General features: G+C 48.9%; 6 protein-coding genes across 11 annotated transcripts; 3 read left to right on the top strand and 3 right to left on the bottom strand.

The window, feature by feature from the left end:
* Window positions 1-125: 125 nt before the first annotated feature.
* LOC6538210 (pre-mRNA-splicing factor SPF27) lies at window positions 126-1,207 on the bottom strand. Its single transcript, XM_002098701.4, has 2 exons — window positions 1,048-1,207; window positions 126-981 (listed from the first exon to the last, which is right to left on the bottom strand). Exons 1-2 carry the CDS (start codon window positions 1,120-1,122, stop codon window positions 226-228), a joined length of 831 nt encoding a protein of 276 aa, XP_002098737.1. The 5' UTR covers window positions 1,123-1,207; the 3' UTR covers window positions 126-225.
* A 456-nt stretch (window positions 1,208-1,663) lies between these two features.
* Window positions 1,664-3,864, top strand: LOC6538208 (60S ribosomal protein L4). Its single transcript, XM_002098700.3, has 4 exons — window positions 1,664-1,819; window positions 2,032-2,212; window positions 2,277-2,647; window positions 3,105-3,864. Exons 1-4 carry the CDS (start codon window positions 1,817-1,819, stop codon window positions 3,753-3,755), a joined length of 1,206 nt encoding a protein of 401 aa, XP_002098736.1. The 5' UTR covers window positions 1,664-1,816; the 3' UTR covers window positions 3,756-3,864.
* A 282-nt stretch (window positions 3,865-4,146) lies between these two features.
* On the top strand, window positions 4,147-12,056 carry LOC6538206 (glycerol-3-phosphate acyltransferase 1, mitochondrial). 2 transcript variants are annotated; one of them, XM_002098698.4, is made up of 8 exons: window positions 4,147-5,039; window positions 8,325-8,442; window positions 9,061-9,225; window positions 9,283-10,277; window positions 10,419-10,723; window positions 10,783-11,120; window positions 11,192-11,492; window positions 11,558-12,056. In XM_002098698.4, exons 1-8 carry the CDS (start codon window positions 4,927-4,929, stop codon window positions 11,764-11,766), a joined length of 2,544 nt encoding a protein of 847 aa, XP_002098734.1. In that variant the 5' UTR covers window positions 4,147-4,926; the 3' UTR covers window positions 11,767-12,056. The 2 variants fall into 2 exon arrangements, with proteins under 2 accessions (XP_002098734.1, XP_015048703.1); XM_015193217.2 differs by lacking the exons at window positions 4,147-5,039; window positions 8,325-8,442 and adding an exon at window positions 8,820-8,976.
* On the bottom strand, window positions 6,465-8,319 carry LOC6538207 (RING finger protein nenya). The gene has a single exon (XM_002098699.3). It carries the CDS (start codon window positions 7,272-7,274, stop codon window positions 6,618-6,620), a length of 657 nt encoding a protein of 218 aa, XP_002098735.1. The 5' UTR covers window positions 7,275-8,319; the 3' UTR covers window positions 6,465-6,617.
* LOC6538205 (probable histone-lysine N-methyltransferase Mes-4) lies at window positions 12,057-16,995 on the bottom strand. Its single transcript, XM_002098697.3, has 5 exons — window positions 16,577-16,995; window positions 15,199-16,477; window positions 12,686-15,131; window positions 12,499-12,624; window positions 12,057-12,428 (listed from the first exon to the last, which is right to left on the bottom strand). The coding sequence occupies exons 1-5, from the start codon at window positions 16,887-16,889 to the stop codon at window positions 12,267-12,269; spliced, it is 4,326 nt and encodes a 1,441-aa protein (XP_002098733.1). The 5' UTR covers window positions 16,890-16,995; the 3' UTR covers window positions 12,057-12,266.
* A 749-nt stretch (window positions 16,996-17,744) lies between these two features.
* Window positions 17,745-21,790, top strand: LOC6538204 (histone-lysine N-methyltransferase SETD1B). Of its 5 annotated transcripts, none has more exons than XM_039376036.2 (5): window positions 17,745-18,086; window positions 18,140-18,801; window positions 18,861-21,131; window positions 21,438-21,483; window positions 21,587-21,790. In XM_039376036.2, the coding sequence occupies exons 1-4, from the start codon at window positions 17,749-17,751 to the stop codon at window positions 21,443-21,445; spliced, it is 3,279 nt and encodes a 1,092-aa protein (XP_039231970.1). In that variant the 5' UTR covers window positions 17,745-17,748; the 3' UTR covers window positions 21,446-21,483; window positions 21,587-21,790. The 5 variants fall into 5 exon arrangements, with proteins under 5 accessions (XP_039231970.1, XP_039231972.1, XP_002098732.2 ...); XM_039376038.2 differs by having other exon boundaries at window positions 21,584-21,790; XM_002098696.4 differs by lacking the exon at window positions 21,438-21,483.
* The last annotated feature ends 1 nt before the right edge of the window (window position 21,791 follows it).

Genomic DNA, 21,791 nt, shown 5'->3' with positions numbered 1-21,791 from the left:
ACTACCATGCATGTAGAAAATATTCATCAGAAATTACTGCCATACCAAATATAAATATTTTTAAAAAAATAATTTTGTTAAATAAAATAAAGATAGTAGCAGTCCCTTGACATAAGACGGTAGTAAAGATCTTACATTGTGTATATAAGCTGTATATTTTTTGTATCCTTTTTATTTAGTTACTCGTTAATTATCTTGTTTATGGGGCTCCTTAATGAACTAACTCTACGTTGACTCATTGGAGGATTCCTCCTGGGCCTCGGGTTTGTCCTCCTCCTTGCTGTCACCATCGGCATCCGCTGCATCTTCGCCTGGTTGATCCGGATTGCTGGAACTACTGCCGTTGCTCTCGGCCAAGTCGTCCTGGTCGAATCCATTCGTATGCTCCGGTGTGGGAGCCGTGTCATTTGCGCTGGGTGGCGGGGCAATGCTCTGCAGCTGCTGGCGGGCGGCATGAACGAGCTTCTCCAGCTCGACGCATTCCGTTTCGATTTCGTAGTTCTTAGAGACGAGCAGCACCCAGTGAGCTTCCAGGGAGCGCAATCTCTCGCCGGCCTGAGTTTGCGCCTGCTTTCGCTGCCAGTTGACGTCCTGGATGTCCTTCTTTAGCTGCTGCAGCTGAAGCTGGGCCTTCGCCTGCATGGCGGTGAAGACCTCCAGATAGGACTTCCATGCCTCCGTGCCGTAGTCGAGCATCAGTTCCAGGTTGAGAGAGCGCACCCACTGGTGCTCCAGCTGGGCCATGGAGTTTTCGATGGACTCCTGCCAGGCGGACACCTCGGATAGTTTGCCAGATGGCGGCGGTGGCAGTTCGTAGCGCTTCATGGAGAGCGTCTCCATGGGCAGGCGGTTTTGGATGCGCTCGAACTCGTTGACCATCAGTGGAGTCTCAAAGGGCGAGCTGGCGGGCAGTGGCAGATGGTCGAGGTAGTTCTTGGTGGGCCGATAGCGCCGGCATTCCTCCTCCACCATGGCGAGCGCCTTGGGAAAAGTAACATGCCATTAAATGTGTGTTTCAACGTGTAACGTGAATTTTCGTATATTTACCGATTCACGGACGCCCACATCATCGTATCCGTGGTCTATGTAGGGTAAAGCATCTACAATAACCTCGCCAGCCATAATTTATTATTAATTTGTAAGTTTTTACACAGTTTTTCCGCAAGTAAACAAAAACAATCGCCGCTTCGCAGTAGTGTTACAGCTCTAGCTATTTTATAGCTATAATAATTTAAAATGTTTGGTAACAGAATTCTGTTTTATTTTAGTAAAAAACCGTTTCTATATTTAATTATTGTGGTTTAACTTTTACATGAAAGAAAACAAAATCAGCATTGTTAATTTAGCAATCAATATTGGGTAAGTTCTTTTTTAAAATAAGTTTTCAATTAAGTATTTCGCCTTGATTAATTTAGATATGATGCATAATAACAGAATAACATAAAATATATTTTTATTCTTTTAAAATTTTGCTACGTAATTAATCAACTCAAAAAAAAATAGCTTATAAATAGTATCACAATTTAATTTTGTAATATAATTCCAATTTGTAATATATATTCAAATAATTACGAGTATATAAACAAAAACTTTTCTTACAGGGATAAATATCGCTAAAAGTGTTGGTTAACGTCAAAGGCACGCTGCTAACTTGACACTTGCCGCTGTTAGCAAATGCAACCCTGCGCCGTGGAACGCGATTGGCGGCCATTTCCGGCAGCTCTCTTTCTTTCTTCGTTCTTCTTAATAAAAAGAGGACGGTATCTGCGTTTGCAGAATATTTAACACCTTTCATTGGGTTTGAAAATCAACGAAAATGGTGAGAAACGACGCCCAAAGCACTCCGCAACCGCCTGCGACGCCAAAGCATTGGATTTAACACACGAAACGACGCGAAAATAGTGTAAAAGTGTCGCCCTAACCTCCACGTGTTTGGAATGTGCGGCGGTGGCGAAATGCGGTTGTTGTGTTTTGTGATGTGATCAGTGAGCAGTGAACTAAACCATAAACGAATTCCATATCCAATTTCAGAGCTTAGGCAACGCCAGGCCATTGGTCTCCGTGTACACGGAAAAGAACGAGCCAGCCAAGGACAAGAACATCTGCCTGCCGGCAGTGTTCAAGGCGCCCATCCGTCCGGATGTGGTCAACGAGGTTCACCAGCTGCTCCGCCGCAACAACCGACAGGCCTACGCCGTCAGCGAGCTGGCTGGTGAGTAATCTGTGATTAACTCCTTATTTGTGTGAGTCTAACCCGTTTGAATTCCTATTTGCAGGTCACCAGACCTCCGCCGAATCCTGGGGTACCGGACGCGCTGTGGCCCGTATTCCCCGTGTGCGTGGTGGCGGTACTCACCGTTCCGGCCAGGGTGCCTTCGGCAACATGTGCCGTGGTGGACGCATGTTCGCCCCCACCAAGACCTTCCGTCGCTGGCACCGCAAGGTGAATGTCAACCAGCGTCGCTACGCCCTGGTGTCGGCCATTGCCGCCTCCGGAGTGCCCGCTCTGGTCCAGTCCAAGGGCCATGTCATCGACGGCGTCTCCGAGTTCCCCCTGGTCGTTTCCGATGAGGTGCAGAAGGTCCAGAAGACCAAGCAGGCTGTCATCTTCCTGCGTCGCCTGAAGATCTGGGCTGACATCCAGAAGGTGGGTAACCTTTGATGTTAGAAGATGTTAGGCCACTTAGTGAAAGTTTATACCCATTAACCTTGCGTATACTGGCGTAGCAATTGGACAAACCAGCGTGATTCAACGTTTTAGTCTAACAAAACGTGGAGTTGTGATGGTTTATTGTTACGTACTATCTTTTTATTAGCTTCCTACATTTTGGATGGTTAGATCTTACTCGGCAGCGTGTAAGCAACTGGCTACTCTACTGGTGGTCAGATGCTTGCAAGGATATCCTGCGTTGCCAGATAAAATGCTCTTCTAGGCGTTACGATTGAAACTTGTTTCACGGCTTCCATCGTGGTAACGGAAGAGCTACATCTTTTGAACCCTTTCAAACATTTCTTTTAGATAGATTGCGTAGATTTGCTAAAAACTTTGTCTCCTAATTTCTGAAATATGCACACTATTAACTTATTTGGTACTCATTCCGCAGGTGTACAAGTCGCAGCGTTTCCGTGCTGGCCGTGGTACCATGCGCGACCGTCGCCGCATCGCTCGCCGTGGTCCCCTGGTGGTCTACGACAAGGATGAGGGTCTGCGCAAGGCCTTCCGCAACATCCCCGGCATTGAGACCATCAACGTGGACAAGCTCAATCTGCTGAAGCTGGCCCCCGGCGGTCATGTCGGTCGCTTCGTCATCTGGACCGAGTCGGCCTTCGCCCGCCTGAACGATCTGTTCGGCACCTGGAAGAAGCCATCCACCTTGAAGAAGGGCTACAACCTGCCCCAGCCCAAGATGGCCAACACCGATCTGTCGCGTCTGCTCAAGTCTGAGGAGATCCGTAAGGTGTTGCGCGATCCCCGCAAGCGTGTGTTCCGCAGCGTGCGCCGCCTGAACCCCCTGTCCAACGTGCGCCAGTTGATCAAGCTGAACCCATACGCCGAGGTCCTCAAGCGTCGTGCCGCCCTCGCCGCCGAGAAGCGCACCGTGGCCAAGGTTTTGGCCAAGGCCAAGAAGCAGAACGTCGAGCTGGCCAAGTCCCACTTCGCCAATGTGGCCACCAAGGCTGCGGCCAACCGCGCCAAGCTGCTCGCCGCCCGCAAGAAGAAGGTCGCCGCCAAGAAGCCAGCGGCCAAGAAGTAAACTTACTTTCCCCAGAGTAGAGCTGACACACTTTTATATTATAATAAACCACAAACGTTGTATGAATTTTATTCATAATACATAGAGTGCGACAGTAATGCTCATTAAACTCTTAGTCTTAGGCACATTTAGTTGGCTCTCTTTTTGGTCGTCTTGCCCGAGGCAGCGATCCTCCTCTCCCTTATCATTCACCATACCATACAATACCAGACCCAGACTATACCTCACACTACTGCCGCTCGCGCTGATAACAGCAGATGTGGCGGCTGTAGCTTTCGTTATCGTCGTGCTGCCGCCGATCTTGGTCTTCGTACACGTTCGCACATCCATGGGCCGCACATACACTTATTGTCACACGTTAATTGGCATTTAATTAAACGTCGAGCGTCGTCGCCGCTCTTATTCCACTACGAACGGTCGACTGGCGCGGTTCTGCGTATCGCGCGAACACCGAGTGAACCGAATCAGAATCCCTCTGTGGTGCGGCGAATAAAAGGAAAGGCGAAAGGGAAACAAAGACGGACAGCAGCACCAGAATAAAGGATATATATTTGATTCAATTAACCGATGTAATTGCGCGACGGTTTTATAGCAATAAACCGGTTTCGAAGCCACTTTATAGCTGTACGATACGAGTGTAGCTGGGCTTGCCAAAAAAGTGTAGATGCTATCTCGCGCAAAATCTCAAACCTCGGATCATACGATATTTTTCTATGTGCGGGTCGCTACCGATGTCTGGTTATATTGGGTAGAACGCAATACCATATAGCCACCACCGATTGGCCAGCAGAGCGAGAGCGCCATTGCCATCAGCATCCCGAAGAGAGAACGCTGGAGCGGAGCGTTTCGATGCGCGTCCATCATCTCCATCTCCTCCACCATTTTTCATATTTTTTTTTGCCACCACAGTGGATGGCAGTGCAGTAGTAGTGGCCGCTGCCACCAAAAGGGTCGCTCTCGCGTCTGATTAGTCTCGCGTTGTTTAATCGTCGGGGTCGGTACGTTTCCGAGACCACTTCCGATCACTAGGCCGCCGGCTGATGCCGGAGCATCACTGTACCCATCCCACTGACTAGTAGCACCGTGCCACTGCTGTCCAGCCCATCCGATCCGATCCGATCCAGTGCCCGGGTCCAGGTCGCAGCATAATCATCGCCGAGCCACCATCAACATGTTGACGACCGTCCTGAACTTTGCCCAGCGCGTCGCCGAGATTTCTTTGCTCGGCGGCATCGAGATTGCATCAGTCGCCCTTATTGTCTACTACATATTCGCCAAGACGAGGTGAGTGCAAATGGGCGCAGATGGAAGCCAAATAAATCCCATCAGCCGAGCCGAGCACCTATCTGTAGGTATCGCAAGTGGTGTGAATGGTTCTCGGTTAGTGTGGGTATCGCCCCCAACCTCCAAGTTCAAGTAACGCTGGCGAGGAAGAAGCGCCGTTATTTTTAGAGGCGCACTCGCAAGTTATCCAATGCATGCTAAATGAACAACAGTGGAGCTTGCCTAAGTCGGAGGCTCATGGCTCAGAAGTTTTCCCAGTTTCGTTGGGTCGTCAATTGGGTATTTTTCCTTATCTACATGGGCTGTTCATTTGGCTAAAACTTTTACGGCTTAGATTAGTTTAATTGCATATTATTGGCACGAAATGATGGATTACATGCTTTAAAGTTCAAGGTTCAACTTCATAAATAACAAAAATGTATCAAATCAATTATTTATATATTCTTTATAGATTAGGATTAAATTTGAGTGCACACTTGTGATTCTGATAAGCTGATAAGATATATTTTTTTGACAACATTTGATGAGATATATAACTGATATCTTCTGCGATCTCTAGTGATTCTACTTATAGTTTTGTAATCAGAAAACAACCTTTCTTGATAAGAAACACTTTGTATTGCCGTTGTTTATAACATACAGCGATAAAACTAACTTTTAATTCAAATGCGACTTAATGCAGTTAAAGGTATGCATACATAGTGGTTTCCTTTATAGATGCTCCACCGTAGTTATGTTTTGTTTTGGTTTCGATCGCACAACAGGTGGTTGCTCCATTGGCCATGACTCACAATGCCCCTTTGTCCAGTTGGCCCTCTGTGGAATGCAAATTGCTAGACTTCCGCCTATCATCCACGTGCTAACCTACGCTGGGAGGCTGCCCTGGGTCATCGGTCGCCCATTGACGTCACCGGGCGTCAATAGTGTTGTTTACTCCGGCACAAACACTTTCTTCCGCCCCCAGGAGCTCCCCTATCAACCACCCACTTCCCATCGAACACTCTCTTTGCAAGGCGCAATTGTCGATGGTGCACTCGCAGTGATAACCACCGAATCCCCCACCCACCCACATTTCGCTCGCCAATCATTCTTGGCAACAATTATCGGAACGATTGCCGCTGTTAAATTTGTACCCAATTATCTGATTAAGATTTCACAATGGCTATTCTCGTAATCTCGCTGGATTTCGATCAGCTTGGGGGCCACAAAGAAAGCGTGACATTCATCTCGTATCGCTGGGCAATAAAGGTAAATAATCCAATGCGGGAATCCACTTGTCCTAGACCTTCATACAACACATTCGATCTCGATTTTGGGATAAGCCGCGAAATTTTCCACACCTCGAGAAGATTGCGAAGTCCACTTGTAGATTAGCATATAGATTGCTTATACTGGATTTAAATTAACGCTATGGTCCCAACGATCTTTGCCTAAAGTTCTCCAGCTGGAACTTATTCTAATATTATTACTTAAGCACTTCGTACATATAAAGGTCTTACACTATATTGGTTAAACAGTGATCTAAAGAATGAAAAAATGTGACTGTATATACAAACCTCGAATTGGGAAAAGATCTGATCAAATTTGAAAGTCTTTCATATCCCCGTTGAAGGTTTTCTTGTCGGATGGGTGGGTTTCGTCTTCAAGGCAATCCATGTCCGAGTCCAGACAGAAGGTCGCCATGTGCTCATCCGTCTGGGTATTATCCGATGTGCTTACAGAGGGTGTCCGTGGGCGGGGGCGACGTAATGGATGGCCCCAGGACTTGTCAGCTTCGGTGGCATGTTGCTGCTTCTTGAGACCTTGTTCCTCGTGGTACTTTATGTAGGCGCGACACTCGGCGATCCGTTTCTTCTCCATTTGGATCTGCTGGTTGAACTGCGCCTCCATCTTGCAGAAGCCCTTTAGGCGGCGCTCGTTCGTCTCGTGCTCCTGCATCTGGCGATAGAACCCCAGGTTGTCCGATGCTCGCTGGTCGGTCTGGAACTTGCTGACCTTGCGGTAGAGCTGCTGGAATCGAAGCGGATCCTCGAAGTAGTTGGCCACGTTGGGAGGCAAGTTCCTGTCGATAGGGATCGCTCGCAGATCCCGCTTGCACACTGGGCACTTCTTTTCTGGTGTGGACTCGGTCAGACAGGAGGCACAAATGACGTGCTGGCACTGAGTCATGTGGAAGATCACCGTTGGCTCAACGTTGCGGCGTCGAAAGCACTTGTTGCAGTGGATTCGAAACATAACGAACAACAATTGTTTTGCTTTGTAAACCGGAGTTTGTTGAACTTTTATCAGCTGCTTTTGAGCGTCTGTAATCTAACGGTTTTTATCCTTTCCAGTCTGGCCACTTCGGCGGCTGCGCGTCTGGCAGCACTATCCCCTGATTAATATGCAGTGAACACTCTTGAGAGTGAACTATTGCTTTGAAAGGCGCAGGAAACACGCACTTCATTGTTTAGTTTATGCTTAATAGCAATACGAATTTGTCATTCGACTCCAAAATTCTATAAATTCCTATAATTCGTATAAATGGTGAGTTTCGTTTACATATTTTCTTTGCAATTGAGTAGTTGTCTAATCAAGAAAAGGTTTCGTGACAAAATAATTCAGCGTAAATAGATTGGGGTATTTAAAAACTTGATGAGAGAAAAACGTGCTTTTCAACGTATTGCGAACGTAAAAGCGAACACTTATGTAATTTATTTTATATTGTTTACTTAGGCATCCGCCTAGTTTTGATAGTTGTAGTATGGTTTCAATTTCAAGTTCACGTAAAGATTAAGAGCCAATTAACCACTCCATTTTAGTATTTAAAAAACTTAAAAAAATATTTGGAATTATAAACCAACTGCCAGAAGCTTCGTCATATTACATTTGAGAAAGGTATGTTTTCTACACAGTAGCGAAGAAATGTTTAGCCTCTGAACATGTCAGCTGATTTTGAAGCGAATATGATGATACAATTGTATGTAGAGCCATACAAAGCGCGCTCAAAGTTCAATTCTGCGCCATATTTTATGAACAACTAAACACTTATCAATAGCGGCACTACTTAAAAACATACACCACTTTCCATATAAAAATATATACACGCTGATGACTGCGCGTTGGGCTAATGAACTCTGGCGAAGTTGGACTGTCGACCGCTCAAGTAGCCGAATAATAATCGAAGAGGTGTTGTATTGTTAATTGCGTGCTTCTGATTTGATTGCAGCACCACCCGCATTGCTGATATTTTATTTATTGATAATGATTGATTGTAACGCCATCCCGATTCGATTATGATTGCAGGGCACCGGTAATCATCGCTGGCCTGTTTCCCAATCTGAACCTGAGCTACCGGACGAGCTACCTCAGCAAGATCAACACCATACGCAGCGATCTCCTGGTCACTTTGCGATCATCCAATGTAAGTTTTCCCGCCTATCAGGCACCCATCCTCCATTAACGTTAACCCCATCACATAGTACATGCCGTGACGCAATTGCAGGGAGTGTCTATTATTGCAGATAAGAAAACATTTCCACTCAATGAATTGTAAATACCGTGTCCGTATTGCAATTCAGTCAAGGTCCGTAAAGTAATAAATCTAGTTGCCAAAAATGAACTGAACTACATTTATTTATGTTGATAACATTGGTTCCTAACTCTATCGCTCTATAGAATAAACAGTTTTAACTATGTTTTAAATGTTCAAAAAAGGGTTTTCCAAAAGTTTGCACCATTTGAATTTGAGTACTCCCGGCGTTGCCACCTCGTCCTGCCAATCGATAACAATCCTGAAAGCTGAGCAGGACCTATCGGCCGTCGATTTCCTGCAAAAAAAAGCCGGGCGCATGGAAATGCGTATATTCCGAATTAACAATTGGAAAGCGCTGTAGAACAGTAGAATCTCTTAGCTATAATGACCCTGAAGGAGTTTCACGCTCGCGGCTGGTTCGAGGTACCACTTGAGCCATCTACATGGCGTCTATATGCATCCCCGTTGCATCACAATCACAGAATCGTTCCGATCGTTTCTTTGCAGGAGCCCAAGACGCAGAATTCGGTGGCTCATGGCATCGGGACGCAGAATATGTTGGAGCTGACCCCGCAGTCGGGTCAGAAGCCTTTCAAGAAGCTGTTCGACTGGGGCGTGCTCTTCCCATATGTTGCCCAGGTGGTGCGCAGCGAGAAGTTCGAGTACCGACAGGTGGGTGACCCCTTAAAGCTCATAAAACCAGTACTTATTTTGACCTGCATCCATCAGGTCACCGAGATCGTGCACAACGATGCTGTGCTGAAGCATGCAATTAAACAGGCTGCCGAGCAGACGCTGAGGGAGCAGAGGTACGCTAAAAATGGTCATCGTCTGCTCACGCGCAGTGCTAGTGGTGATCAGGAGTCGCAGGAGGAGGAGGATGAGAAAAGGGGCATATCATACCAGGCTATTCTGCGTAAGCAGGAGCACCGCGCCATTAGCATCCTGAAGGACATGGGCTCCACCCTAAACAACGGCTTATTGGCATTTACCTCCTGGATCCTGTACAAGTTGCTACCCTGCTTCCTCTCCGGCGTTGTCACGAACACGAAGCAGATCGAGATGCTGAAAACAGCCACTGAGCGCTCGCCGGGCACTCCGCTGATCTTTGTGCCGCTGCATCGCAGCCATTTGGACTACATCATGGTGACGTGGATACTCACGAACAACGATATACGCAGTCCGCTGGTGGCCGCTGGCAACAACCTGCAAATACCCGTCTTTGGTGGGCTTTTGCGTGGATTGGGTGCCTTCTTCATCAAACGCAAGATTGATCCTGTAGAGGGCAAGAAGGACGTGCTTTATCGGGCTGCTCTACACCTGTATCTCACCCACGCCTTAAAGCAGGGCCACAACGTCGAGTTCTTCATCGAGGGCGGACGAACGCGCACTGGCAAGCCGTGCATGCCCAAGGGCGGCATTCTCTCTGTGATTGTGAACGCCTTCATGGACGGCAGCATACCAGACGCACTGCTGGTACCAGTTTCCGTGAACTACGAGCGTCTCGTCGACGGCAACTTTGTGCGCGAGCAGAAGGGCGAAAAGAAAATACCCGAGTCATTCGGCAAGGCCATCTCGGGCATTTGGAAGGCCCTCAAATCGAACTACGGCCTCATGCGCATCGACTTTAACGAGCCCTACTCGATACGTGAGCTGGTCAGCTCGTACAACAAGATAGCCCGAGAGGACGGCAACAATGCCAAGGTCTACAAACCATCTGCCAGGTAGGCTTCTGAAGATGATTTGACATGGGTAGTCGTATGTTTTTGTGGCTTTAACTATCTGTTTCAAATTTTTGCTTCTTTTGTAATTAATATGAGTACGTTTTTCAATATTGATGTATACCAATTGCTCTTTTATCTCAGGGTCCTGCAGCACAACCAATCCACCTCCTCCTTGTACGGCACCGATGTTGTGTGCGAGGAACACCGAAATCTGATTGAGAGCATCTCGCGCCAGGTGGTCTTTGACTGCGCCGCAGCCACGTCTGTGATGTCCACCAATGCGTTAGCCTTCTTGCTGCTTACCCGCTTTAGAAACGGTGCCGAGGAGCAGATGCTGGCCGAGGCACTGGACGACTTGCGAAACTCGTTATCGGGCTGTAAAGACATCGGTTTTTCCGGGGAATCCTCGCAGATTGTGGCATATGCCTGTGACCTACTCGGTTCAGGTAGTCTGAACGTCGGTTTTTCGTTTGGTATCCTGGCTAATTTAATTTGTATTGTTTAGGTCTTGTGACTCGCACTCGGGATGAGAATGGGCGTTTAGTGATTAAGGCTGTGAATTCAGTGGAAAGCTTTATTGAGCTGGCCTACTACTCGAACATGCTGACCCCGCACTTTGCCCTCAGTTCGATACTGTTGACCACCTTCCACTCCCTGCTTCCGGAAACGGAGAACAAGAAAGACGCCTCGGTGACTCGCAAAAAGCTGATAGACACCGCTCTGGAAAACTGCCAGATCTATCGCTACGAATTTATTCTGAACAAACCGACTCAGGTGCTGGAGCATTTGCTGTACAAACAGTTGGACGACCTCTTGATTAGTGGTTGCATTGTGTCCGAAAAGGTAGTGTATATTCTACAAACCATTCCGCCTTATTCGCTATTTCATTATAATACGATTTCAATGCTCAATAGCTGCACGGTGAAGTGCCAAATGCGGAGTGCAGGCGCTTGGCCAATAGCCTGGCCGACTGTCTTGACGAGGACGACGATGTGCGCAACGGCGAAGCTGATGAACCCAAGCTGTTGTTCGCCAGAGAAACCCTGGCGCAGCAGCGCTACATTTGCGAGGTGCTGGCGCCATTCGCCTGGACGTATGTGACGGTGGCGCAATCCCTGCAAATACTGCACAAAAACTCCATGCTGGAGTCTGAATTTATTAACTTTGTGATCAATGATTTGAGCAGTAAAGTCAAGCGCGGCAGCTGCATCTATGGTAAGACTAAGCTATTTGAATCAGTAGTTACACTTAATGCAATCGAGCATGATTCTTACTTGCAGCTGAAAGCATATCAACTGACTCCGTGCGCAACTGCCTGAAACTGTTGGAGAAATGGTCTGTGATCGAGGTGTGCAACCAGCAGGGCATGCGCCTGATCTCACTCAACACGCTTTACGAGATGTCTCGTGAGTCGCTCAACTCGATCGTGAAGAAGGTCGACGCAATTGTGCCAAAATTCAACTCGGGTTACTTTACTGTAACGCCTTAACAATGGGCACTCGCTTTATTTTTGGCACTCATTTTTTATCCTTGTATAGTGCATATCCACTTAAGTTTAAAGTGCGTACTCCTAGATCTTAGACTTAGATATGTCTAGTTTTATAGTCATACGAGTTTATATATGCCAAAGTGCTAGCTTTACTGTAACTAAGCGACAAACAATGAAATATGAACAAATTTCTAATGTATAATTTAAAAAACCTTTTCTATATGCGAAAACAATATCAACTATACTGAACTGATTGATTAAACTTTATAACATTATAATAGAACAGCTTATACAATAATCTTCTCACTTTATTTTCACAACATCTTTCAGTACAATCTGGGCAGCACAATCTTCGCTAGATTGTCTTAAAAACATAGTCATAACGTTTAGGAAATAAATACATGTGGTGCAAGCTAATAATAATGATTCATAATACAACAATAATGTAATGTTAAAAAAAGTTGCTAGAGATTAAGCGATACATAACTAATTGGCATCAATTACTCATTCTTCACCTCCATTGGCTCATCGTCCGCACTTATGTGTTTAACCTTGGGAGCCTTCTTAGCCTTTACGTGGATGCGCACGGCGGATGCTTTTCCCCGCCGTATCTGCTTCAGCTTTGCACTGGCCTTTCCCTTGGCTGTCTGCGCATTCGATTCCTAGAAACAGAATAGATTTACAGCTTAGTTAGGCATTGTGCAAGTTGTGTATTTCTTTTGAACAGCTTACCTTAACCGCGCCATCCTTGAGTTTGCCACCGATTTCACCGGAACAGCGCGTTGCTCCGCAGAAACAGGCCTTCTTGCTGTTGTTCATTAGGTCGTCCCACAAGTAGTTGAAGGTGAGCTCCGTGTTCTGGAAAAGCCAGTTTCATTAGATATACTTTTACTGTGGGATCAGTGCCATTTAAACCTACCACTGGAATGTCTTTGATGGCAAATAAGCCCACACGATGGATGCAGTTGACGGTCCACTTTTGGGTTTCGCAGTTGGGCTCGCAAGAATGGTTCATGAACCGAGCCAAGTTGCCCTTTGGTCCCGCATCGATAATAAAGTCCTTTTCCACGCCCAGGAAGTAGTAGTTCTCGTCCCGATCCCGCTGCTTCTGCTCCATGCGTCGCTGGAATTCGGCATGGTTGATCACCTCGCCCACGTACTCGATGACAAAGTCACCCTCGGCAATGGGCTCACGGTTGACGAGTCCGAATCCCCGCTCGTTCATGTAGACCACCTCCAGACGTGGCGACTTGCGCTGCTCAAACATTTGATTCTCGCAACGATTGCCCGCCTTGCAGAATTCCGGATTGCATTCATTGAACAGCATGCGGTTAATGCAACCGGAGTCCGGGCCACAGGGATGATCGTCGCCCGGCTGGCAGTAACAAGCACTCAAATCCTCTAGATTCTGTGTGAATCGCACCGGCGGCACCGCCTTGTTGGTTTTGATTTTCACATATGGAGGCGGATGGAGCTTATTACCGCTCTGCCGTCCAATGGCCTGTTCCTGCCGGCGGGCTTTGATGATTTTGAGGAAGCGCGACGCCTCTTCCACGCCGGTGGTGTAGTTCCGAAACAGCTGCGACTTGGTCTTGTGGCCATCGCCCGTATCCCCCTCGATGTAAAGGTATACGCGGCGCCTCGAAATCCAGCCATGATCGTGCGTGCCAAAGAATCGCACCACAAAGTCATTCTCGCCGTGGGCCTTCTTTAGTATGTTGCTGGGCACCTCGGTGGGCGGCAGGATGATGGCCGGCCACCAGCGGAAGTTGTTGAACTTCGCCCACACGATTTCACCGTAAAGCGGAAGGCGACCGCTCTCACACTCCTCGCAGATGTAGTTCTCGTTGGTCTTGATCGGAATATTCCGGCAGTGGGCGTGCACAGCAATGGGGCATGTTTCGCAACATACCAGTTCGCCGCCTTTAACGCAGATGTAGCACCACAAAACGTTGACGTGAGCATCCGCCTTGGCGATGTTGTGCCGCGGACAGATTATGTGGGTAGCATTCAGCATTTGGGTGCCGGCTGGAATGCAATGTGAGTCCTGGTGATAGGTGGCCGGGCAGCGAACGCATTTGGCCAGTTTGGAGCTGCCCAGCTGCTGGAACTTGCCGCTGGGATCGTCAGAGACGCATGTGTGGCACACGTGTCGCGGGCAACGGGCTGAGTGTTTGCTGCTGTTCGCCTGCGGCCAATATTTGCAGCAACTCGTGTGAAACCGCTTGCCACACAGTGGCTGGCTGCATGTCAGGAGCTTATCTTCGATTGGGATGTGAGACGGTGCCTCCTCCTTCATGGGAGTGCTTGGTACAGCTGGTGATTCAACTTGATGGCAAATGACACAGCCTTCCGGTTCGCCCACATTGCACTCATGACAAACCAGTGAAGTACCACCGGCAGCCACTTTGCCGTCGGCTGTGACATGCTCCTCATCGGGACTGGGAGATTTCGATGTGGGTGTAATGACCAAGGCCTTTCGACTGCCTATTTTGGGCATCGGAGCTCCTGTCTCCTTTCGTTCCAGGCAGTCGGCATGCAGCCAGCTCGAGCAGCTGCGCGAACAGCGCACTAGATCGGTTCCCGCCTGGTAACAATATTTGCATATGGGATCACGGCCCAGTCCACGGAAGAGGTACTTGCTGTCCAGCTGCAAGATGTCCTCAACCACTTCTTCGATGGGCCGGTTGACGGGCTTCTTGGGCTTCGGCGCTTCCGCCAGGCGACGATCTGGCTCCGATGGTGCTGGCGTTGTACTCGGAGTCACCACTGGGGTCATGCTACGGCGCACCATCATGGTTTTCAGCCGATTCGAGAGCCGTTTGATTGTGCCAACTCCATTGCCACGACCCACTACCGATGAGCCTAACGGCTCCTCCATTTCGCCGCTGGCCAAGTCGCGTTCCAGCTCGCGCAATTGGATTTGCTTCAGAGACCAGATATTGCTAACCACGGCGAGCAGAACCTTCTCCACTTTTTCCTCGGAACGGTGCACCATTACGTATTCCTTGACGGCATCGAAGAGTTGTCTGAACTCGGGATTCTCGTAAATGGAGCCGTCAGGCGAGTGGGTCTTTTCCAAAGTGGTTTCGGTCTGGGAAGGAGTTACTGCCATGCTGATGCTGCCAGTATCCGCTTCGGTGCCATTGCTCAGTTTTCGGCGCTTGGCCCGCTTCTCGTTTTTGCTCTTTAAGGGCGAGAAAGCCGGGCTAAAGGGCGACTCTGAGCGTTCTCGCTTCACGGCCAACAAATGTGTGGCTTGCTTGTTGTGCAGGTTGTCCGTGGAGTCGTACAGGCTGCTGCCCACGTCGGAAGTGTCTTGCATCATTGACTTGGTTCGGTTGCGTTTTTGTCTATTTAGAGTACTGAAAAGGCAAACCATTACATTGTATTCACTGTGATAATAGGGAAAGTGAGAGATAGTCTACTTACACCGCGTTTTCGTAGATCTGGTAGAATTTTTCGAGGCGGTCGGAGTACGGAATCTCGGCCATAACTTGCGCCTCTTCTATGGCCTGACGCCAGATGAGAACTTTTGTCCGCTTGGGCACCATCTGACGGTACTTGGCGCTCTTCGGTCCATTCTTTATTCGCACTTCCTCGCGCTGATCCTCGAAAACCTTCAGTCCGGCAAAGGTTAGCAGATTCTCCGGCTTAATCCAGTTGCGACGTCCGTTGTCAGCGAAGAAGCGCACATGCACTTGAATGGGAACGATGGCGTTGTCAAGGGATGAGCGCTGAGGATGGCTAGGCATGTTGCCCACAATCTGGCCAAGCGGATCCGGACACACCATGCAGGGCCAGAAGCAGTACGAGAAGACCTTGCCCCAAAACAGATCACCAACTTGGTAGGTGGGCCAACCGGGATCAGTTACTATGGACAGGCCTTTGGCGCTATCGATGCTCACGGAGGAGGGGGATTTGATGGAGGTGGCAAGCGCTGAAGAGCTCAAGTCCGGGGGAGATTTCAGATCCACCTCTGTGGAGGCGGCCAATGGCAGGGCAAATGTCAATTCTTTAGTACTTTTTTCCAGTTCTTTCGGCTCTTCAGCGACAACTATGGGCGTGGTCTCTACTATATTGCTAACAATATCTAAACTGGTAGCATCCTCTTGCTTTATATGAACATCTTCTACGGCTGCTTCATTCTCAGCCTCAGTCTCTGGTTTGATGGAGATCTCGGGAGTTTCAACCTCTTGATTAGGGGCTTCTTCCGCCAGGTCAACTTCCCCTATATCTAGTGGCTCCGTTTTCACTGGCTTTTCTTCATCCAGCTTTTCCGGCTCCAGGTCAAGGGACACTTTCGACTTGGACATTCTCTTCATTTTGCGCTTGAGCTGCTTGCGCACGGTTGGCCGTATGGCCAGATCCTCGGAGTCCGCCTCGAAGCCGGTGCTGTTGGGCGAACTGGCGCCGTTCTTGATTAGCAGCTTCTCAATGGGACTCATATAGGTTTTGCTAAGCAGCTGATTAGCGCTACCGCCTCCACCACCTCCTCCTCCTCCCCCGGTGGTCCTTGGTGAGGCATTGTCACGGGACAGGGTCTCGGCGGCACTACTGCTGTTATTCAGAGCCGCTGCTTGGTTAACGCGCCGCCTCGTCGTTCGTATCGTGTCATCAGAATCGGATAGCGGCGTGGGTGAGTTGGCATTGGCATAACCAATATATTTGGGGCTCAGGGCCGACTGCAAGTTGATAAGATCTCGTTTCCCTAAAGCAGCACACACAGGCGCGCACGCAAAAAAAAAAACAGATATATTAGCATATGGACGGCATAGGGCGGGGTAAATTGCGCCATTGTTACACTCACTGTTCACCATGGAGAGACGCTGTTGTTGCTGTTTTTGGATTGGCGTCCGCCGCTGATTCTCCAGCTCGGACTCATCTCCCGCAGGCTGCTCACTATTCTGGCCGGGATGCGGCTTGACCAGCCGCCGTACAGGCGTACTGTTGGTGGCGTCCTTTGGAATTTCAACATCGTCGCCTTCGGTGGCCACCGACTCGTCGTTGCCCGCAGCCACTTCGTCGGTGGCGGCCAGGGAATCGGACGCGGAATTGGACAGCACATTGCCGTGGGCACCATCGCCCTCGATCTCGGAGTGCGCGTCCGTGCTCAGCTTCATTCTGCGGTCCAGTTTAATCGCGCTTTCGTCAACCAAACACAACCATTAACTTGACAATTTCCCAGAACACAGAGGCTTCGCGTGCGCCAAAACTTCGATTGCAACCGTGGGCATCGCGGGAGTTATCGATGACGCTGTCGATGCATCGATACGATCGCTGAAGAATGGGCGTCCCACATTCTTATCGATTACATTTAGGAAACTCGCATCGTTATGCACAGTGGGGCAAAGAGTTTGGTTTTACTTACGCAAAATAAATATTTTCTAATAAATTAAATCATTTGGTTGTTATTGTACACGTACTTCTTCACTATTATAGACTTCTTAACACTATTAAGTATACATTGGCACATAACCTTTTTTTTTATTAATGTTTGGCACTTGGAATGCAATAATTTTAGTAATTACTATGAGCAAGAGTAATGCATTGTGGTATGGTAAACTTAATATCCATACCTTGAACTTTTAGTGAATGCATTCAGCTTTCCAAAAACAACATAATATCTATATTTTGAACTTTTACTCAATGGCTCCAGCTTACCAAAAGCAATGTGAACACATAAACTTATTTTAAACAATATGTACATTTCAGTTCCTAATTTTTAATTTATTGAGGTATAATTAATTTAAAGCAACAAATTTAAGATTTTATAGAATTTTAAACTCAGTTGCTGCTGTATTTCAGTGTTTTATTAACTTTTTTCATCCCTTATTAGTACAAATAATTAAAGTATCTGTATCTGTGTTCGGCAAAACTGGCTAGAAAAACTGAAAAGTTGGCATACCTACCGCTCACGCGCGACTCACGAATCCAATCAGGGCGAAACTCACGCGGATCGGCCATCCCTAGCGTAAACATATGTACATACATGTAAACGCATGTAAAGACAAACTCGACGTTTATCCTGGATTTCCACGACACTCACGGGTGTCGCGGCAAGCAACAGCACAAGAATCGCAAGGGCAAAGGACCATGGACGACTTTATCAAGACACTGATTGCCGAGGTGAAGTCGCAGGGCGTCTTCGACGAATTCCGCTTTAACTGCTGCCTGGCGGACGTGGACACGAAGCCCGCCTACCAGAATGTGCGCAACCGGGTGGAGACGGCGGTCAATGATTTCCTGGCCAAGCAGCAATGGACGCCCGAGACCAACAAGGTCCAGCTGCGGGAGAGGCTGCGCAAGCACCTCCTGGAGTGAGTATGCTTCTGGCGGGCCCTTGGTAACGTAATCACATCGACTGTTTCAGCTCCGATGTCCTGGACAAGGGAGTGGACCAAATCGTGGACCAGGTGGTCAATCCCAAGGTGGCCACCATATTCGAGCCAAAGATCGAGAGCATTGTCTACAAGTACCTGGGCATCACACCCCCGCCGCCTCCGCCAGCGCGACCCGCCATGCTGCCTGCTCCGCCATTGCCGCCATTTGCTGGCCACTTAAACGGCAGCAGCCTGCTCAATGTGGAGACCACGGCCAGCCTGCTGCCCACGGACCTGGAGCAGATAAGTCCGGACTCCGATCGGGCTACCGTCAAGTCGGACTTAAGGGACGACGAGCTGCCACCCGGAGTAGACGACGAGGACACCTCGCCATCTTACGAGCTAGTTAGCGATCGGAAAGCACTGGCCATCAAGGAGGAGATCAATAACGTCTCCTTGAACAACTCGGATTCGGTGAATGGCGTCTCGCAGGCGTCGCAACTCTCGCAGGTGTCCAGTGACAGTCGCTTGACCATCGCGTCCTCAACGGAATCGTTGACAGCACACAACAGCGGGGAGCCAGAAAACATTTGCGAGGAGGCGCAAATGCCAAAGTTCAACGAAAACTCTTGGGATGCTAGTGCTGCAACAGGGAAAAGTAAAGGTCGCCAGCTCCACTTCGACATCAAACAGGATGCCATTACATTCGAAGGTGAGTTTACCAGGCGCCACAAAGCGGAATTTATCTTCTACGATTTATATCACCTGCAGGTACTGAGCGAAAGAACTCTATGTCGGAGACAGCTAGCACTGGCCCCCAAATTCTTTCCATCGAGGATGAGATTATGTCCGAGGTGAAGGCGAACATAGACGACGCCAACAATGCCAGTATTGAGTCTACAGTACCGGAGTCTGTACCAGTTCCAGCCCCGCCAAAAACTGCGCCGCCCCCTCCGCCAGCAGCGCCGCCGAAAGTAGAGCCTCCTCCGCCGGCACCACCAACAGTGGAGCCGCCTCCAGTGCCCCTACCACCAGCGTCACCTCATTTCGATCCACCTCCCCCACCAGCACCACCTGCAGTTGAGCCACCTCCACCGCCAGCACCACCTACAGTTGAACCACCTCCTCCACCAGCACCAGCTGAAGTTGAACCACCTCCTCCTCCAGCACCACCGAAAGTCGAGCTTCCTCCTCCGCCAGCCCCACCAAAAGGAGATCCACCTTTAACGCCACAAAGGGCAGAAGGAAGTAATGGATCCTTCCCAGAGCTGGCTGCGACACCCAATGAGACTGAAACTCGGGATAAACAACACAATGCAAACGCGAATGTCAAAAAAGAAGATGACCAACCATCAATAACGGAAGTCAAGGAGGATAAACCCCCAGAGCTTGGATTGGAAGCGCCGAAAGAGGCAGTTTCCAAATCGAGTGAGTCCACAGCCTTGCCAGCATCCGCATCATCGCAATCCAAAAGCCATTCTAAGTCCAAGGACAAGGAAAAGGATCGACGACACCACAGCCACTCAGATGATAAACACCGGCGCAGGAGCAGAGATCGGGACCGCGATCGTGACCGTGATCGTAGTCGCGACAAGTCCCACAGCAAACATTCCTCGAGTTCCAGCTCTAAGCACTCCTCATCGAACTCCTCGAGTTCGAAACATAAGAGTAGTAGCTCCAAAAACGATAAGAGCTCCTCAAGCTCGTCAAGCCGGAGTAATCGAGAGTCATCCTCATCCAAGCGCTCGGGAACCAGTTCTTCATCTCGCCACGAATCCTCCTCACACAAAAAACACAAGTCCAGTTCATCCTCATCACGATCGGATCGAGATAAAGATAAAGATAGAGATAAGGACAAGGAACGGGAAAAGGAGAGTCAAAGTCGCAGTCACCACAGCAGTAGCAGTTCCTCGTCGTCTTCGAGGAGAAAAGATCAAGATCGGGGCCGCGACCGTGATCGCCACAAATCGAACTCTTCGGGCAGTGCGGAGAATAAAGCGATCCACGATGATCACGGCGAAAGCAAAGCTAAGTATAAACAGCGACGTGGCTCCGACTCAAACGATGAGGGAAAGCCTCCCAGTTCCGGTGGTCCTGCCAAGAACACCCAGCCAGAGGCTTCAGCAGCTCCAGTTAAATCAGATGCGCCTGTGGAGAATGGTAACGGCACGAATGGAAACTCCAATGGTAGCAGCAATGGTGCTTGCGACAATGCGGAAAGCTGTGCCAGTGGTGTTGTCATCGTAAGCGACATCCTGCAGCAATCGTCGAGCAGTTTTGTTGAACTGACTGCGGGATCCCAGTCTCATACAGCAGCGGTGAGCAGTAAGCCTGAACCCGAAGATACTGACAGAAAAGAGGCGGAGAGTCAGCCGGAAAAAACAGAATTGGAGGCAACCCAAGACGTATGCGCTTCGCAAGATGAAGTACCCAGTGTAGAACCTCTAGCCTCTGCTGACTCCGTTCCTGATTTCCCAGCCGCGGAAAGCGGAGAAAGCGAAAAAGCGGAGACCAATGTAGAAGAGAATATGCCTGCCCAGGAAAGCCTACCGGAAAATCCGCCTGAAAAGTCCCCCGAAGAACCTGCCGAAATCGACCAAGTGGAGGATCTACCGAAAGAAGCTGACAAACCCGCCACACCAGTCCCAATCTCGAATGAGCAAAGCGACGAACTGCCCGCCGACTTTGTGACCCACTTCGAAGAAAACACAGACGAGTTTAAGACCCGTCTGCAGCTCATCAATCAACTGATAGAGGATCAAAAGAATTTGCTAAACAGGTTAAGTGCGGATGGCACGCAGGAAGAGGCAGTGGACATACGATCCCTGCGACGGAGCATATCCAAGCGAAGACGGAGCAGCTTGCAGGAGCAGCAACGAGCGGTGCGAGAGTCGACACCGCCGCAGCTTAGAAGTCCGAGCAGCAGCACCTCCGGCAGTCCGGCAAAGAGACTGCGACGGGATGAGCCCAAGTCATCGCCAACGCCATCTGACGCCAGCATAAACTCGAAGGAGAACGAGGCTTTGGAGAAGCAGGAGCATGGTGCGTACTGTATCATTGCTAAGTTTCATTTGGTGTAGCAATCTAGTGTGTATAAGAACATGTGTGTTCCTCGAATCTCTCTTTTGCTAACCCACACAAAAGGGTGGATCGATGTTTTAAGATTGTCCTATATCTTTACGTTTTGATCAGCAAGTTATAATTGGCGAATAAAATTTGTAAACAGCACAAATCGATCCACCCTGCGACTCTGATCTTCTACATATCTCATGCTCATCCTCATTGTTATTCTCTATCGCCTCTATTTTCTCCTCCACATGCATCCACATTATATGTAAACTAATATAGCTGTATGAAGCCACCACTAGTCCTAACCAAATCGCAATTGAGCTGGGTAAGCGGTTCCCGCGAGTTTTATGCCTCTTTGACCGCTTTATGTTGATGCTTCGAGCGAATCCCTTGAATGCGTGTGACTAAAGTGCTTGTTTATTCAGCAGACGCCCTGTCCGCCAGGCGACTCAGCAAGAAGCTCTGCCAGCAGCAGCGGTACACCAACGATGATCTCTACAAGCCCCGTCCAATCCTGTCGCAGCGCTCTCGTCGCCGGGGCCTGGACTCCATCCTTTAGCTAAACAGCTAACGAATAACCTGTTATCGGAAACAATAAAAAGGCAATTGTTGTTAATGCATTTGACATAAAAC

The sequence above is a fragment of the Drosophila yakuba genome, chromosome 3R (genome assembly GCF_016746365.2).
Source record: "Drosophila yakuba strain Tai18E2 chromosome 3R, Prin_Dyak_Tai18E2_2.1, whole genome shotgun sequence".
In the NCBI taxonomy this organism is placed as follows: Eukaryota; Metazoa; Arthropoda; class Insecta; order Diptera; family Drosophilidae; genus Drosophila; species Drosophila yakuba.
Note: the sequence above shows the minus strand (reverse complement) of the source record. Positions and strands in the feature narration are given on the sequence as shown.

What these genes read in the sequence shown, in the direction of transcription:
- LOC6538208 (XM_002098700.3), top strand. An exon ending in CGCCGTCAGCGAGCTGGCTG is followed by an intron (nt 2,213 to 2,276) that starts GTGAGTAATCTG and finishes TCCTATTTGCAG; the next exon opens with GTCACCAGACCTCCGCCGAA. An exon ending in TCTGGGCTGACATCCAGAAG is followed by an intron (nt 2,648 to 3,104) that starts GTGGGTAACCTT and finishes CTCATTCCGCAG; the next exon opens with GTGTACAAGTCGCAGCGTTT.
- LOC6538206 (XM_002098698.4), top strand. Translation starts at nt 4,927, where the DNA reads ATGTTGACGACCGTCCTGAACTTTGCCCAGCGCGTCGCCGAGATTTCT. An exon ending in GTCTACAAACCATCTGCCAG is followed by an intron (nt 10,278 to 10,418) that starts GTAGGCTTCTGA and finishes CTTTTATCTCAG; the next exon opens with GGTCCTGCAGCACAACCAAT. An exon ending in GTTGCATTGTGTCCGAAAAG is followed by an intron (nt 11,121 to 11,191) that starts GTAGTGTATATT and finishes AATGCTCAATAG; the next exon opens with CTGCACGGTGAAGTGCCAAA.
- LOC6538207 (XM_002098699.3), bottom strand. Translation starts at nt 7,274, where the DNA reads ATGTTTCGAATCCACTGCAACAAGTGCTTTCGACGCCGCAACGTTGAG.
- LOC6538204 (XM_039376034.2), top strand. Translation starts at nt 17,749, where the DNA reads ATGTACATACATGTAAACGCATGTAAAGACAAACTCGACGTTTATCCT. An exon ending in GGATGCCATTACATTCGAAG is followed by an intron (nt 18,802 to 18,860) that starts GTGAGTTTACCA and finishes TATCACCTGCAG; the next exon opens with GTACTGAGCGAAAGAACTCT. An exon ending in TTTGGAGAAGCAGGAGCATG is followed by an intron (nt 21,132 to 21,583) that starts GTGCGTACTGTA and finishes TTGTTTATTCAG; the next exon opens with CAGACGCCCTGTCCGCCAGG.
- LOC6538210 (XM_002098701.4), bottom strand. Translation starts at nt 1,122, where the DNA reads ATGGCTGGCGAGGTTATTGTAGATGCTTTACCCTACATAGACCACGGA. An exon ending in ATGTGGGCGTCCGTGAATCG is followed by an intron (nt 982 to 1,047) that starts GTAAATATACGA and finishes ACTTTTCCCAAG; the next exon opens with GCGCTCGCCATGGTGGAGGA.
- LOC6538205 (XM_002098697.3), bottom strand. Translation starts at nt 16,889, where the DNA reads ATGAAGCTGAGCACGGACGCGCACTCCGAGATCGAGGGCGATGGTGCC. An exon ending in CAGATCTACGAAAACGCGGT is followed by an intron (nt 15,132 to 15,198) that starts GTAAGTAGACTA and finishes TTGCCTTTTCAG; the next exon opens with TACTCTAAATAGACAAAAAC. An exon ending in TCAAGGATGGCGCGGTTAAG is followed by an intron (nt 12,429 to 12,498) that starts GTAAGCTGTTCA and finishes TTCTGTTTCTAG; the next exon opens with GAATCGAATGCGCAGACAGC.